The 17318-nt window shown below is 39.3% G+C and overlaps 1 protein-coding gene across 1 annotated transcript; it reads right to left on the reverse strand.

The window, feature by feature from the left end:
- Positions 1-2140: 2140 nt before the first annotated feature.
- Positions 2141-7182, reverse strand: SPAM1 (sperm adhesion molecule 1). The gene is made up of 3 exons (XM_075146732.1): positions 6214-7182; positions 4633-4722; positions 2141-2800 (listed from the first exon to the last, which is right to left on the reverse strand). The coding sequence occupies exons 1-3, from the start codon at positions 7180-7182 to the stop codon at positions 2141-2143; spliced, it is 1719 nt and encodes a 572-aa protein (XP_075002833.1).
- Between the last annotated feature and the right edge of the window lie 10136 nt (positions 7183-17318).

The following is a 17318-nucleotide window of genomic DNA, read 5'->3' on the forward strand; positions in this document are numbered from 1 at the left end:
CACAAAGTGCTACAGATCCAGTGTCTTTCAGAGCACTAGATACAAACAAGTCTAACCTCAGGAAACTTTGCCAATTTGTGGTTTAACAAAGCAGTGCAGTGTTTGAACTAGAACTCTGTGTGTCGACATAAAATTTTAACCATGTTAAAGCGTTCTGCTGAAAAAACAGAACTTCATGTAAGTCATACAAAATACACTAAGACAATACCAGTGATGTTTCCCAGTTTTTAGAAACTCTTTGATGGTTATCACAAGTCCAGTGTGAAAGGGAGGGACCTCAGGCACAGAAATTATGCAGAAGACATACCATTGGCTTTTGTTTACCCAAGATCAAATAACCAAAACCAAAGCTGCAGTGAAGAAACTATGTTTTTACAGAGGTGATGAAAACCAGCTGGCTTCTTTTGTGCTGGACAGTCTGCTACATATATATTTTTTATTCATTATTCTACTTGGAACATTGATGCCAGAAATAGCTTTGACTTGTGGGCTCAATACCATAACTGCAATGAGACAATTGTCACTTCCTCTTGGTAACTTATTGTCCAAAAGCCATAAAACATTATTTCTCCAAGTTAAATCTAAAGCCTTTACCTGTTTTTCGGCACATCTGTTACGACTGACAACCTGTAAATTCGAAGACAGTGGATATAATATGTGTTTTCTGCTAAATTTAGACATTAACTTTTCATAAATAAAGGGTTACTATATTGAAATCCTGTATATTTCCATTAGTGAGGCAGGTTGTATCTGTGAGAGGTAGTGATTTATGTATGCAGATCATGCCTAGCTTTAGGGAGACTTTTTTAATCTATCCATGTCAGCAGCCACTCTTCACCCATCAGAAGTCCGGCAGTCTATTAAGCATCTGACATAATAATCTGGAAAGGATATTTTATCAAATGAACTACAGTTAATTGCTTCTAAATGCTTAAACTCTACATAAATCATAACTGGACTCTTGATGTGAAACTGGGAATGGTTTTCTTCTGAGGTATCTCTGCTACTTTAACATTGCTTTTGGCAATGAAATAATATTAAGCAAATAGTCTTAGTTCCGTCAGCAGACTGGATCAAAAAGGTGGTCCTGAGACTGGGGATCACGGGCACTGGAAGTGAAGAAAGGGAGCCCCAGTTCACAGCGTCACTGCACCTTGCAGCCTCCACTGCTCAGTCTTCCTAAGTAACAAACTGGTTTCCACCAAAGAGACTGTTCAGGAAATAGTCAGGCATAGAGAAAGTTACACGCTCACAGGCTTTTGTCCAAGTGGCGTGGACAGCCCTATCCAGTTGCTAGGGCTGGCTGGACGGAGAAACTAGGACTGGTGATGAGTGCAGGTGGGGAGTGCAGAGGCAGACAGATGAGTTGTGAGCATTGGCCGGACAAAACAACTGAAAGCCAAGGAGGGGACATCTGAAATAAGGGGGAGGGCTGGGGAGAAGAAGAGGAGGAGAAAGAAAGAAGGATAAACCACTCCAGCTCAAATTTTAAATAATGAAGCTGTAATATTTGAAGTCAACATTTACATTAAAGTTAGAACCCTTTTAGGAGTTACAAATATTTAATTAAAAGAAAAACCACAGTGTCCCTGTAGATATTGTGAAAAATGGAGAAACATTACATTAATCAGATAAATTTTATGTTGCAAAGTCTCACAGGTCTAAAGTTAAGCCAAATACTTTTAAGAGCTAATTTTTATACGGAATGAAATTAATTCCTGCATACAGCATCAAACCTGTTGACAACTGAGACTCGATGAAATCCAGGTTGAGATGTATTTAACTGGCTTAATTTGAAGTATACAAAACAGCATTATCAACAACTTTCTTTTTTTCAAATATAACTGTTAAAAATGTAAACTGTAAAAAAATATTCCTTATCCTGGATTATCCTTTCATATGGTAACAGTATATACATACCAGTATATCTTTGGCACAAATAGTAGTTTATAGAACTAAACTGAAGAAATACATTCAAGCTGAAATGTCACCTATGGAATAGAAAAGGTTACCTGATACAGATAAGCCCACAGAGCTGCAGCTGTTTTATGCCTTTCAGGAATGATTTTTCTGTGTAAATAAAACCTTTAGAATTTCAAACACAGCCAGGGAAAAGAATATTGTCACTTTTATGGGTCATTTATATTAAGGTTCTGAAAATCAGAATTAAACAAAACAGATTAAACATCCTTATCTTATAGGATGAAGAACTACTGAAAGTACGAGTATCATTTGCTTCTAAATCATACCCAGTGGCAGCTGTGACAGTGTTATATTCTGCAGTTGTTATATTGAGTATATTATTTCCGAAGGTAGATTGAAAATCTTCTATTTCAGGATGTGTAGATAATGTCACCTTACTCTGAGAGGTAAATGAAAATACAGTTCTGTTAGACAGGATCTTTTCTTCAAAGGCTTCTATATTAGAAAGTGAATTTGAGGATATGTGAATGCAAATATCTTCTGAAATGCAAGCATGGAGGTAATGGATGTCATTTATATCAACTCTAGGTTCACAACTGTGCCCTGCGTAACAGTGGCAATCAAATTTTTCTATGAATGTTTGCAGATCCTGAAACGCTGGTTGCCCTTGCAGAGTGTATTTTCCATCCTTTGTCATTTGAATGACAATATTCTCAGGGTTCAAGTGAAGATAGTCACTGGAATTCCATTTTTTCCGTGCGCAAGCACCGGAGTCTTTGCATAACACTTGGCTGCAGATTCTGGCTGCCATCGTGACATTGATGAGGTATGGGGTCAAAGTCCTCCTAAGGTAGTTGTCCAGAGTCCTACAGGTGTTCTGTGAAAAGAGCATCATATCTGCAGTGTTTAGTATGGAAACTATTAAAATGCTGTCATTCTAATAACAGTACCATAGTGGATATCTATGAATGTTTCTCCTGAGGTTTTGATAATAGTTATAACTGGTTGTTGGAAGCAAGTTTATCTAAGAAGTTGCTATATAGCTCAAGGATCACAGCAAATTTATGTTGGGTGGTTGCTGGAGATGTTATGAAAGCACTTGTATCAGAAAGCAGACAACTTTAAGCTTTCGTTTTATCTGTATGTTTGATGTAGCATTTTGAATCAGATGCATTTAAAGAAGTTACATGAAGGATCAAAGTTCCTTTTTATGTGGTTTGAAGGGATCTTGAAAAAAAATCTCACTTCTTCAGCCTGAACAAATAATTTTTGTATCAAATCATCTCTGTGAGACTCTTCAATTTTCCCCTGACCTGAATAGCTAGGCTGCAGGAGTAGGGAGCTTTCATGGCATTTTTGAATGGAAAGCATTTTGGGAAGATGGTCAAATGGAAAGTATGCTAAGAGAATTGATCATTCTAATTGATCATGAAGTTGGCATATATTCTGTGTGTGCTTGGCACAGTTTAATAACCAGAGGCTTTGGGAATTCTTTCTTTGTTTCTGATGCTATGTCTCCTTAGGGCATTTGCCTAATATCACACATAGATACAGCCAATATTTACAGTGGAGATCACTTCAGTGAATCTGAGGTATATGTACGTTTTTTGTTTTTCTTTTAGGTATATATAAAAACCCTGCCTGAAAATTTTGGTTGATGCAATTCTTGCAGAAGTAAGGCTCACAGTAATATTTCATTGCTGAAAGGCTACTGACTGCAATAGCTGTAAAAAAAAAAAGGTGCGATTAGTTCACAAATACATAGTCTGACCGGGCTGTGGAAAATTCATTTGCTCATACAAATCTCAAAATGCAAGCAATAAAAGTTGTTGCTCCTCTATGTTCTGGTATTGGGGTAATGGGCAAAAAAGCTTCAGGTGCAACTGATACGCTTTCTCAAAGGCAGGCACATACAAAAAAATAGTCAAAGTGGGATGCTTTTGGGAATGTGACCCTTCCAGAGCTGCAGAGGTTTATTTGGCCATGTTTTCTGTGACAGGAGGCCCAGCAGTGCTGAAGAGTTTCATTTCTTTGCTCTTAAAAGATTTCAGAAGAGTCTTCCCATACAGTAGTTTATTATTTCTAGCTTGCCTGGGTATGAATGAGCTAGTTCGAAAGATTTATTTGAACATCCTTATAACAATGTTTCTCAAACTATGTATTTGACCTTCCTAAAACAAATTGGAATTTTTTTTCCTCTTCTGACTCAGATCTTTCTTACAATGAAATTAATAGAAGTACTACTTAGAACACACAGAACAGGCTAGAGTTGAAATTTCGCAGACTGACTCCTCCTAGTGCTTTAAATATTACTGCTATGTGCACCACTTTAAAAAGCAGAAAGGTCTTTTAAAAATTGTTCTGGGCAAGCACAAGTAATTTTTTCTGTACCTCATGACTGGAATGTAATATAGGAATTCTTCCCTTACATTAACCAAACAAGTACTAGCTTGCCTACAGTTACCATGGTAGCTTGTCCAGTTACTCAGAGCCAACACTGATATTTTAAAAGATTGAACTCTATTACTGTGTAGTCAATGACAATATTCATAAGCCTCAGATGTGCTTGTTTTTAACTAGAGAAGACTGCTGGCAATATGGAGTCATCATTTTAAAAGTAGAAGATATGATGTAAGTAATCATAATGCTTTATATCCTTTTCACTTTATTGCTCTTTAAAAATGTCATATAATAATTAATCTGGCATACCTTATTTTGTGTTAAATTCATATCACCCCAGATCACAATTCCAGAAGCACCCAGTGCAGCAGATTCTCCAATGGTGTTTACCAGGTCATCCTGAGAGGAAATGTGCAAAGAATCATACTAATGTAAGTAAGCTGTTACCTAAAGGCAAAACGTATAATGCGTGTAGTAAATTACATATCCAAAATAACTACTTTGAAGACAGCAAGCAATTACACACGATGCAAACATTCTGCTTTCAATTATACTATTTTATTCTGGGATTGGGTTGCACAGGTGATGCCAGAAAATGTTGCCAACTATATCCAATTTATGCATGTCATCTGGTTAGAAAAACAAGGCTGTAAAACTGCGGCAGTGGTTAGGCATATGACATACACTCCTCCAACCATTTAAAGTTTTATTTTGCTGCATTGCCTCCTGGCCACTCAGAGTTGGTAGTAACTGGTTTCAGTAATGCTACCTGAAGCAGAGGCTGAAAAGCACAGCTCTTTTTTTTCTTTTTTTTTTTTTTAAATTTAATTTCAGTTACCAGGAAGTGCTGAAGCAGAAAGGTAGCAAGAGAAAGCTTTCACCAAGAGGAATCTCTTTTCTCCAGAGAATGGCTCTGGCCCTTTACAGAGATTGATTTGGGAAATTTTTTTCTGTTCAGTTCTCCTTTTAGGGTCAGCTATTAGCTCAGCCCTAACAAAATCTTAAAGCCTGACTGGGATGGGAGAGGACTATGGGTAGAAAAAGAACAAGAGAAAAAACAACTTACTGTGCGCCACAACACATGAAAAGGAAGAATGTAAGGATTACAGGATTTAAATGATTAACTGGGAGCCCAGCAGGGACCCTGGCAGCACCCCTTGCTCCCTGAAGGAGCTGGGGGGCAATGCCTGGTGATGGTCTGTCCAGGATGTGAGAGGACACCAGACACAATGCAGTCACCAGGACCACAGCCTCTAACTTCCCCTTCCTCATGGCCTGGATGACCAGGAAGAGATGCCCCAGATTGGGGGTATCTCTCATAGGGTGGGTGTATATAAAAATATGAAGGGAAGAGTGTAGCCAGAAGTGCAATATGATTAGACCTTAATCAAGCCTAACCTTGACTAACCCATGAGATGCTGAAATACCGTTTAGAAAGCTACTCGAGTACAGCTAAGGACAGAATTTTCTCACTAGCTTTTAAACTCTTTTTTAAGGAAAAGAAAGACTCCCTTTTATTGTTTTTTTTCTTATAACCTAAAAAGCAGACATTAGACTAGCCCAGTTTTACTAATTCTCTTTGGAAGAGGTTACTCAAATTTCTTTCCTCTTACTTAATGTACTAAACATGCTTTCTAGCTTTGTAATATTTTGTTACATGTGAGAGCTATTCAGAGAATAAAACACTATTTGATAAATATCCTGAGGAATGTTTGAAAATAGACCTTTTAGTGTTCCATTTGATCAAATTTCTGTGGTGGATTGATTTAATATTTTATACAAAATCTACACACTTTTTTCTGATAGGAGTTAGCATATTTGCTAAATAAATGTCACCTGGTAATTTCTTTCCACTTAAATTTGAAATATTTAAGGTCTAGCTCCACTCACCTGGGAGAGATATTCCTCATAGACATCTGTGAATACTGGTCGTGTATATACAAAAACTGGAAGAGGATGAGTAGAATTAGAGATATATGAAATTCTAATGGCTTCTTGAACTCTGTTGCGAACAAAGAGTTGGGCATTTCTGGAAGATCTTAAGGCTGTCTCTAGATAAACAGATGGGTAAAGTGCTGTACTTTCTTCCCACAACCAATTAAGCTCATTATTTCTTTCTATTTCAATATCTAAACAGGTTCCCGTATAATTATGTGGGTTTTGTTTGTAATCGTAGTTATAACAGTCTGGATAAAGGTAATATCCCCACAGACGATTTGGCTTCATTTCTATGCCCAGTCTTAAAGATTCCAACATAATTGATTTTGCTGCAGCTTCAAATTCCATTTTAGCTATAGTCCTGGCTTCGGCTTCTGATAGACTGAGGTCTCTCTGCTGAACCAGTTCAATGGATTCCTGTCTATAAATGTCTTTTGATCCCCAGTTCCTTATCCACACAGGTCTCCAATTTTCCCAGTCAATGACAGCCAATCCAAACTGTTCATCTGAAGGAATATAGAACTGGATGTCCTCTTTGGCTTTTTTTAAATGATTCTCCAGCAGCGAGAGTTGGGGGAGTCCTCCATTGAATGCCTCTCCTGTGACTTCATTTTTGTAAGGATAGTAGCCAAGCCTGTCTGGATAGAAGAGAGTGATGTTTTGCCCAATGGATGTCTTCAGTGTGCTTCCAATGAGAGAAAAAAATGTCATGTCCAGCTGCACTCCAGTCCTTTCAGCACAAAGTTCTGTAGGAGCATTCCAGATAGAAAGGAAAGGTGAATTAGAAACAAGTGGACGAGCTCTTATGTTCAGAGATGAGCAGCAAGAAACTAGAAGAGTGGCGAACACCATACCAGATGCTATAGAATATGTACAGGTAACACAGACACCAAAACTTTGTATTTGTCTTAGAGTTTCCATTGTAGCATGTGCAGTGACATTAGGTGCTTCTGATCAGACAAAAATTAAATGCTCTCTGGGTGTTCAGAAGGTTGGTAGTCTGTCAAAAGCTTTACCATACAATATATTTCTTCAGATTAACACCTATTAAGCAATATTCCTTAGGTGTGAAATAAGGGTGTCCTTTGTACGAGGCTCTCTGTCATTTCAGACTGCAAGAAACCTTTCAACAACTTCTGAGACCTAATGGAGAAAAAGAAACAAATGTAGATAAAGTAAAAGATGATAAATATTTCATTTCTAACCATGAAAGAAATACCATTTGTGATTTTTAATACATTGTAATCTTTGAATAAAAGTCCCTTTGAAGGAAAAGCACAATGTACAATCATAGAGGAAGTAAACTCTCTCTCTATAAAATCGTATATACATAAAAAGTAGATGTAAAACCGGTAATGGAATGGTGTCCAGTGAGTATGCTCGGTAGTTATCCTGCTTGTGCCAGTGACTGATGTCTGTAAACGTGAGCAGTCTCACAATGTCTTCTCTTAATCAACAGTAATCTATATGTAATATTTCTCACCTATCTCAAAATAAAGTTTCTAGGTCTTAATTCACTAATTTTACAGAGCACTTAAGGGAAGATACAAGATAACACAAAACTGGAACCTGGACTGTTGTACACATGCAAGAAAACAATCCATGGACACTTATTTAACTCAGTGAGGTATCTGAAATATTATAGGCACTCTATCTTCTATCCAGAGCTCTTTTAAACAGACTCAAAAGCTGTATATCATCTTGGTATATGGCCATCTATATGTTGCTTGAGGCCATTTGAGATCTACAGATTAAGTGACTCCAAGTCCAAGTCTGCCCAGCAGTGTAATTGTGTAATTCATTAGGAAAGCTGAGGTTGTCCGTACACCCAAAGTGAGCAGTCGCACTTTTATTCAAGAATGTAATGGTAGTGGTGGTAGTCATGGTGTGGTCAGCATAGTAGCCCAGTAGCTAAAGCATTCCTCTGTGCAGTAACTCACCTGAATCCACTTTCCTCCTGATTTTGAAATGGTTCAAACCTGGATCTGTCACTTTCCATAGAGACCTCATGATCAGGCCATAGAGTATCTAAGAAGTATATAAGAAAATACGTGCATGAAAATATAGGAGTCACCATGAAGTGGGCCACAGGGTGGCTGGAGATGTAAAATCTCTGAGGACAGATTAAAAAAGGCAAACAAGATTTTGGTTTGCATTTACTGAATTCAGCTAGGAGTGGAAACCGCAAATCTCTGGTCCCTACACCTTGAATTATCTCTTTCCCTCTGTTTGTCTTTTCTGTGACTACTTAGTGTAAAATTTATAAGCAGTACGGGCACAGAATCATAGATCTCTTCCCCCAACAGTGCGTACAGACAACAAGTTGCAGTTGTCTTCCATTTGCATTTTTTCATCATCCCTCTGGTTGCATGACTTTTCTTTAATTTGTTTCAATAAAATGGCAGAACACCTTCATCCATCAAATTGTTGCATACCTAAAAAAGTATAATGAGAGGTAGATGGAGACTTGAAACTTCCTAAATCCAGCATCAAGCCAGGTTCACAGCAGAGATCGTTGCAGTAGTAGTACAATGAAATTCCCTGCGTGTTCACTGAGTTTGATCACATCTGTATCTACTGAAAACTCCAGATTTGCTTTGATTGTGGGAGAAAAGCATGAGTGAAAAGAACTATCGGGGCGGGGGGGGGGAGGCAGAGCAGTGTGACTGATAGCATAGCAGCATAGCTTCTGCCAGAATGGTGAAATCTAGGCCTTTGGGGGACCAAAACAGTGAAAGAATCTATGTCAACAGATGGACTAGATTCTGTCTCTGGTCACGGACATAACACTGTCTAGAGATGATTCTGGGATTCTTCATTCGAGAGTAGCTTGCCTCTTCTGAGGACTAGGAGGAAATCAAGGACAAACAGAAAAGTACTGAAGGAGGAGATCTCTAGGAGTCAAGTTTCCCAGAGGAGGAGTTTTGCACTGCAGGGCTTTTCAAAAAATGCCAGAACCCAGACACTTAGCTTCCCAGATTAGCAAGTCTATTTAACAGACTCCACTTTGCTTCTTCCTCATCCATCACTTTGGATGCCAACAGGCAGTAGGGATATTTTCCCTTTTATTCTTTTTTAATGTTTTTCTTCCTGGGCATGCTGCCAGCTCTTGGTCATCGTGTCAGTGGAGCAGCACAGAGCTGCTAGCCATTCCTTGTGCCGGGTCCCCAACCTAGCTGAGGAGGGAACAACAGCCAATTCAATTTTCTTAGCTTAGAGGTGCCAGCACGTGTGAATAAAACCAGCTACTCAAAGACACAGCTGAAAAAGTGGCAAACAAGCACCAATAGCAAGGGTTCTTGGAAGAGGGTTTGGCAGCAGAGGAGGAATTTTTTTTTCAGAACAGAAGCTTACAGTCCTGGAATAGGAAGTGCAAGTAGAAGGAGCAGAAAGTACAACCGTGCAGTATCAGACATCCCTTCAGAACTCATCTGCAGGTATATGAAAGACAGGTAAGGAAGGGAAGTAAAATGTAGCATAGGTGGTGAGGTGCAACATACAGCAGAGTTAGAACTGCAACAGCTTCCTCCTACCAGCCATGACAACAACTCTGTCTCCTCAGTCGCACTGCCCCTGAGCCCCTAGAGCCCAGTTTCTCACCATAAGTTAAGGAACTTAAAGCACATTCTACATTCTCTACCCGGAATGCCCTCAGCACCTCTATTCCACAGGCCAGCAAAACTTTCAGCTAGGATTTTGGTCCTGCCGTCCTCATTCCCTCAACCTATTAATACAAATTGCTTTTGTCCTACACTTGAGTGTCCTCAGTGTTATGCGCATATCTGCAAAGAGTTCTCCATGGCCTTTCGCAAATAGCTGAGCTCTGGTCAAATGTAGTTCCATACTTTGTTTGGTTTACCTCCCCGCCCCCGCCCCTTTACGGTAAAGATTTTCACTCTTTCTTCAATGGACAAATTTTCATCAGCATTTTGGAAGAAATGAAAACCAATGGTTTGAAGGCTAAACTATCAGTCAGAAGGGCCAAGAGCTGTAAAGGAAAAGTGAAACTGCAGATACCTGAGACCCTAGGATCAAGAGGTGTGTATGATGACTGCTTATTGCTTCCATATTAATTAAAAAAAAAAAAGTTGGATCCTCTTTCATGATCAAGCTCTTTGGTTCTCTTGGGATGATGAACAAGCAGCAGTAGACAGGAGTTCTCACAGTTCTGTTTTGGATTCCCTCACCTAGCCTTTGATGATCCATTTCACTTTCATCTTACAAAAGTCTTACAATCACAGGAGGCAAACAAGTTCTTGTTAAAGAAGCAGCAGTTGGACTGAAGTCTAAACATCCATACAGATATTTCACCATTCACAACTGCTGATGTGATAACTAAAGAAACCTTGCCAAGAAGCGGTTTCATAAGCTAGGCTTAGGTCATAGATCCGATCACCAGGAAAGAAGGTATGCTCTGTTCATTGAAATTGCTCCAAGAGCAATACCTCATTTGCATGGCATCTGCTTGATGAGACTTGTAGAAAATAGGGCTTCATGCACTTCCCCCAACTGCCCAGAGATGACAGCAGGAAAAAGCCATCTCTCCTCTGAGCTAAACAATCTCAGCTCTCTCAGCCTCTCCTCATATGACAAATGCTATAATCGCTTACTCATCTCTGTAGCAATTTACTGGACTTGCTGCAGTATGTTGCATTTCTTTCTTGTACTGGGGAGCCCAGGGGTGGAACACAGCACTCCAGGTGTGGCATCACCAGAGCTAAAAAGAGGGGAATAAATACATTCCTTGACCTGTTGGTGAAGGATACTCTTGTTAATGCCACCCAGGAGGCTGTTGGTCTTCGTTGCTGCAACGACGGATTGCTCACTCTAGTCAACTTGGTACCCACCACAATCTCCTAGAGCCTTTTCTACAACTGCTTTCCAGCCAGCTGGCCCACCAGTAAGCCTGTACTGGTGCATGGGTTTATTCCTGTCCGGGTGCAGGACTTTGCATTCGTTTTTGTTGAACTTCATAAGGTTCCTGTCAGCCTGTTTCTCCAGCCTGTGGAGGTCCCTCTAAGTGGCAGCATGATCCTCTGGTGTATCAGCTACTCCTCCCTAAGTTTGCATTGTTTGCAAACTTGCCAAGGGAGCACTCTGTCCCACTGTTCAGATAATTAATCAAGATGTTCAATAGTATTGGACGCAGTATGAACCCTTAGCGTACATCACTAGAAACAGGCTTCCAGCTGGACTTTGATGGGCCTCCAGCTGGACTTCCTGGCACTGATCACAACGCTTTGAGCCTGGAAGTTCAGCCAGTTTTCAGTTTCACTGTCCATTTATCTAGCTTGTACTTAATCAGTGAGAATGTTACAGGAGACAGTGTTGAAAGCCTTACTAAAATCAAAATCAACAATATCCACTGCTCTCCCTTTATACACCAAGCCAGTCATCTCTTTGTAGAAGGCAGTCAGGTTGGACAGGCATGATTTCCTGTTTGTTAATCCATGCTGACTACTTCCAATCACATTCTTGTCCTTAATGTTTGGAAATGTTTTCCAGAATTATTTGCTCTGTCAACATCTCAGGTGAGGCTGGGCTGACCAGCCTATAGTTCCTTGGATCCTCCCTTTTTTTGCCTTTTTTAAGATTGGAGTGATATTTGCTTTCTTCCAGTCCTCAGAACCCTCCCCCAATCACTATGACTTTTCAAAGATTATCAAGAGTGGCCTTACAAGGACATCAGCCAGCTTCTTCAGCACATACAGCTCCTCCATCATGCCCCATGGACTTGTGTATGTCCAGTTTGTTCCAATGTTCCCTAACCTGATTCTCCTCCACTGCAGGTAAGTCTTCCTCCCTCCATGGGTCTCCCTTTCCCATGGGTCTAAGGAGCCTGGGATCCCAGAAGGCTAGTCTTTCCAGTGAAGACTGAGGTGGAAAAGCCATTGAGTACCTCTGCCTCTTCCATGTCCTTTGCCGCTACATCTCCTGCTCCATTCAGCACTGGGCCCACATTTTCCCTGGTCTTCTGTTGCTGATAGACCTGTAGAAGCCCTTCATTTGCCCTTCACATCTCTTGCCAGATTCAACTCCAGGTGGACTTTGGCTTTCTTAACCCCATCGTTACATGCTCAGACTGTGTCTCTGTATTCCTCCCAGTTCACTTACCTCTGCTTCCACCTCATGTTTGCTTCCTTTTTATGTCTGAGTTTTGTCAGGAGCTCCTCTTGCCTTTGCTTGATTTCCTGCATGTGGAGATGGACTGGTTTTGAGCTTGGAAAAGGGGATTCTTGAAAATCAACCAGCTCCTGGACGCCTCGTCTCTCCAGGGCCGTCTCCCATGGGATTCTTCCGAGCTGATCCCTGAAGATGCCAAAGTGCACTCTCCTGAAGTCAGTGGTTGTGATCCTGCCATTTGCCTTGTTCCCTTTTTCAGGATCGTGAACTCTTCCATCTCATAGTCACTGCAGCCAAGACTGCCCACAACCTTCACCTTCCCTGTTTGTAACTATGAGGTCCCACAGAACATTCCCATTGCTGGCGCTTTCATTATCCAAAGTGACATTTTCTGAGATGGTACAGACTGAGACTTCCAGGACAAACTAAAAGAATTCTGTACAGAAATTCTGGAGGAAAATATTTTCCACTTATGCAAATACAGCTTAGTAAAATGAAATAAAATTATCACACATAAAGAGCTGAGATACACTGACATTTGCCAGGACAGTGATCCTTTATGTATTGGTTTTGTCATAACAAAATGGCATCACCTCAGAAAGAATGTGTAGGAGCAGTTCAGCTTTTACTATGCTTCTGGCTCTGGTTATGAAAGATTTCTTGCCTCCATCAAAGTCAGAAAGTTGCAGGACACAAATTTTGTTCTTTGTAAGCTTTTTCTATAAGTGGATTTCAGTAATAGGCTGATTTGATGTAGAAGAAAAGAGGAAAGCATTGTTTTGAATACTATATTTACTGGTTTAGCTAGAACTTCTTTATTATTGGCTAATCTTGAAAAGTTTAGTTTAACTGATTGTTGGGAAACAGTTCTCCTCCAAATCTTGCTCTGCTGGGTATAAGTTAATAGATTATTTTACTTGATAGTTTCCAGTTAAAAGGATTGCCTTTGGCCCAGCCTAATGATGACAGCTTTGATAAATGTTACTCTTTTCAGTCTCCTTGAATGTCGGTCTGAGTGAGCTGAGTCATAAAGCTGCCCTTGTCTTTGTCAAAAAGTCAATAGCTTTACAATATATTAACACTAATTGCGCTGGGGCTATCTGACTAGAAGTACATACTGATGGATCTAAATGCCCTCAGTCTAAGGAAATAGCTTATGCTTTACATTTCCCTGAATTTGGCATTTGTAAAGGTTACTTATTAGAATGTAATCATATGAATTTTCTTGGTTTAATTATTTCAGCATTTTTCACAGCATAAACTGGACTGTAGAAACACACATGACTGAAAATGCAAGTGTGCTCCCATATTTTGGTAGCTACACAGTCATAGATCTGGGCCATGCCACGTGACCCTGAAAAAAAATGCCCCACTTGGCCAAACACAGTTAGAAAATAAAAGGAAGAGGAGTACTATACATATGCTAGAACTTCACACAAATATTATGCATCACAACCAGATGATGTGTCCCATTAAAAATCACTGATTATGCTGTTTGGCTTATATTCAAGAAGTGCCACTAAATGTTAGAAGAATTTAGCTTGGGTTTTTTATGAAAATTAGACATGAGAGTCCACGTTTAGCCTTGAAATAATTAGAAATTGCTTAGTCAAGTCAGTTCCTCTAACATTAAAAATAAACTTAAGCCAATAAGCGCAACCAGTATCTGACATTCTTATGTTAGTAGTCTTAACCACGCTTCTCAAATTTCAAGCAAAAGTCCACAAAATCTCACACTTTCCCTGTTTTAGTTTGAACACTGAGAAAGCGGGGGTGCCCTTCATGACTTCTGAGGGAGAAGACGTGTGTTACTGAGTTGTGGTATCTGGTTGAAGAACAGCATTTAAGAACGATTGTAAGCCTGAGATCATGCATATAATTATCATTTTAGGTTACAGATGACAGTTTTCAAGTGTTTATTAACTGTCTCTTGTATTGCAAACAATGTGTGTGTTACTGCCTATTAATAAATGACATAAAATAACAGAAAATACTGATGTGAAGATTGTTTGATCTTTTCCCTGTGCTGAGGAAAATATGGATACAGAAGTTTGCATGTTTTTTTGATGAGGCAGAAGAATCTAGCTCTTTAAATTTAAATCTTTAAATCCCTGTAAAGCTGTGGTGTAAGATACATGGTCAAATAGGCAGATGGGACCGGAATATTAAGGATTTAGTCCCAATTCTTTTGTTTTCATATAAACACTAGCTACGTAAGTGTAAAGATTACTCCCAACATTACAGACAAAATATAATACTAGACAGTGTAACTTCTTGTTAAGAAGAACTTGTAAGTTCTTGGGACAAGTTGCTTTGTATCTTCCTTTATCTGAAGGCTATGAAAATATAAAGTTGTGAAAGATGTCTAAAGACTCAACTCCAGCTTCTGTGAAGAGATCAGCACTGATTAAGTCCTAAGGAAAAATAGAATAGACTCATAAGGAGCAGAGGAACAGACTAAGGATATTTTTAATTAAGTGTTGACATATTTAAACTTGGAACCTGAAGCAGAATCCAAAGCTTTTTTTTAAAAAAAAAGGTACCACCAATACTGATACAGTCCATAGACTTAGTTTCTCTGAATAGGATCAAAGCAGCCCACGCTGCTAGCAAAGAGCTGTCTGAGGTCAACATTTGTATTTTTCGTGGATCAGTGGAAAATACTTAATGTGTCTGACATCCTTCCTGCCCTGTCCTTGGGTGTCCCAGGTGGTGCTGTTGTGAGAAATGGCCCCATTCCCTTACATTCTGTTCTAGAGGGGTCCTCCTTCTTCTGGATGAAGGGAACAGTATCCCTGCTGGAACTTAGTGAGGATTATTATTATTATTATTATTTTAACTTAGTGAGGATTTAAACCCTCCTGCTCTTTTTAGAGGTGCATGTCCTGGGCTAGAGGCTGTTTGTTCATTACAAACAGGTGTCAGAGTCATGAAACAGCCACAGAAGGAAGGGAGGAATAGCCTTGTAGTTACATTGCATTCCCCACTTGGGTCATTTTGGCATTTCTAAAAGAGAAGGCAATGATGTTCAATTAACACAAACACACACGGGTGTTGTGAGGATAACATTAACACTTGTGAGGAATAGGAGGCTCCTCAGAAAGAAGGTCCACCTCTGTAAGTATGAACCATCTGTGCGGCACAGCTGATGGCAAGTTTAACCTGATCAAACATTAAGTGTGAAGGATGGTCTTTGCATAGTAGGATTTAGCCTCATTGTTACGAATACATTAAGCTGCACTTGTCTGTAAAGTCAGAATTTCGTAAGCACTTATTTTGGCAGTGGTTTCTAAAACCCCACCCTCACTTCAGTATAATCTTCTCAGTTGGGCTAGGACAACTGTTTATGAGGCCACATAATGAATTGTTCAGGTTAAAAATACCTCAGCCAAAAGAAAAGAGAGGAAGGGGTTTTTTTATGACTAAGTACATGAGCCAGCAAAACTGGCTAGTTTAGCCAGCATGTCTGATTCCAGAAATGCTTGTCAAACTACACCCCAGTGCTGTGACTGTCCTTATCATAAAGAATTGCCAAACCATCTCTTTCATCATTGCTTACTCCCATTCTTGAGTTCTGTTTCCGAGTACAGGGCAATGAGTGCGTGAGGACCTGAAGCCTGAGGAAACCTCCAAACAAATTTCTGTGCTGGCATTCCTGACTGTTGCCTGTGGAAAAAAATCAAAATATGCCAATGATGTAAAGGTCAGGAGCTGAGCATCCAGGTTGTAGACAGCCCCCCTTAAAAAAAGTGTATGCAAAAAATTTAGTCAGGCTACTGTTCAATTGCTTAAATGAGTCCACTATATGTTTTTAGTAATATGTCCCAATTATTTTTTATAGTCTTACGATGATTACTGCAGTGTTCCATGACTGATTTCAAATGTTGGGAAAAACTCTATCCTCTTCATTCACATTTTTTTCTCTTGCAAGTTCTAATTCTCAATTTTATAAAAATTCTTAATATCGTAACAGCCTGTTTATTGATGTTCTAATTTGTTTTTTAGCGAGTTAGCCAAATAAACTGTCTGAACACATTTCCAAGAGTATTTGGAAAATTTCCTTTGCTGTATTTTGTATAATTAGGCTTGGCAGAACTCAGATTCTGTAATGACAGTATCCATTGCAAAGGAATCAGGGACAAGATAAAGAGTCCGTCCCGTGTCACTTTGCAGAGTATTCTGTCTCGCTAAGGTTATTCTGCAAAATGTTCACAGTCTGCTGAATCTCTACTGCTTTATGGCAAAACGAGTCCAAACATACTCTCTATAGCAAGATTTGAAATCATTGAAAATATGCATTACTAGTCAATATATTATAAAAATATAATCATATATCTACCACTAATATCAATTAGTACACAGCTAATTAAAGCACAGATCAACCTGGGAGTATATTTGGATCGCATTTCTGTACTACCCTACTACTGACCTAATGTATAATATCGGGCAAATCACAGCTCAGTTTTTAAAAGCAACTAGTGGTTTTCTTTGGTTCGTTTTTAGTCAAATATTTTTCACTGTATCACACTGAACCCTTTTGAATAATTCTAATTAGCAGCCCTAAAAAAAAAAATACCTACACTATTTTCTCTGGTTTAGTCTGTATGTTCAACCTGTTCTTTCTTCCAACTACCTGACAAAGTTGTAGGCAAAATTTTCATTGATTCCCCTATTTTATGGGGATATCAAACTGAGTAAATTAAATAATCTTTGAATGGTTTCATGAAGATAATGCTTTAAATTCCACCTAAGATGCCCTGTGTGGTGGGTTTTTTTTGCGACAGTATCTTGTATTCCAGTACCATTTTAAACTCTTGTGGACAGCAATTTTTACAAAAAGCTGTAGTGCAGATCACTGTGCACTTGGAATTACAGTACAAAACCAGGCTTCCTAAGCAGTTTGCTAGATCTTCTCAGTAAGCTCTTCCAAACAA

The sequence above is a fragment of the Calonectris borealis genome, chromosome 1 (genome assembly GCF_964195595.1).
Source record: "Calonectris borealis chromosome 1, bCalBor7.hap1.2, whole genome shotgun sequence".
In the NCBI taxonomy this organism is placed as follows: domain Eukaryota; kingdom Metazoa; phylum Chordata; class Aves; order Procellariiformes; family Procellariidae; genus Calonectris; species Calonectris borealis.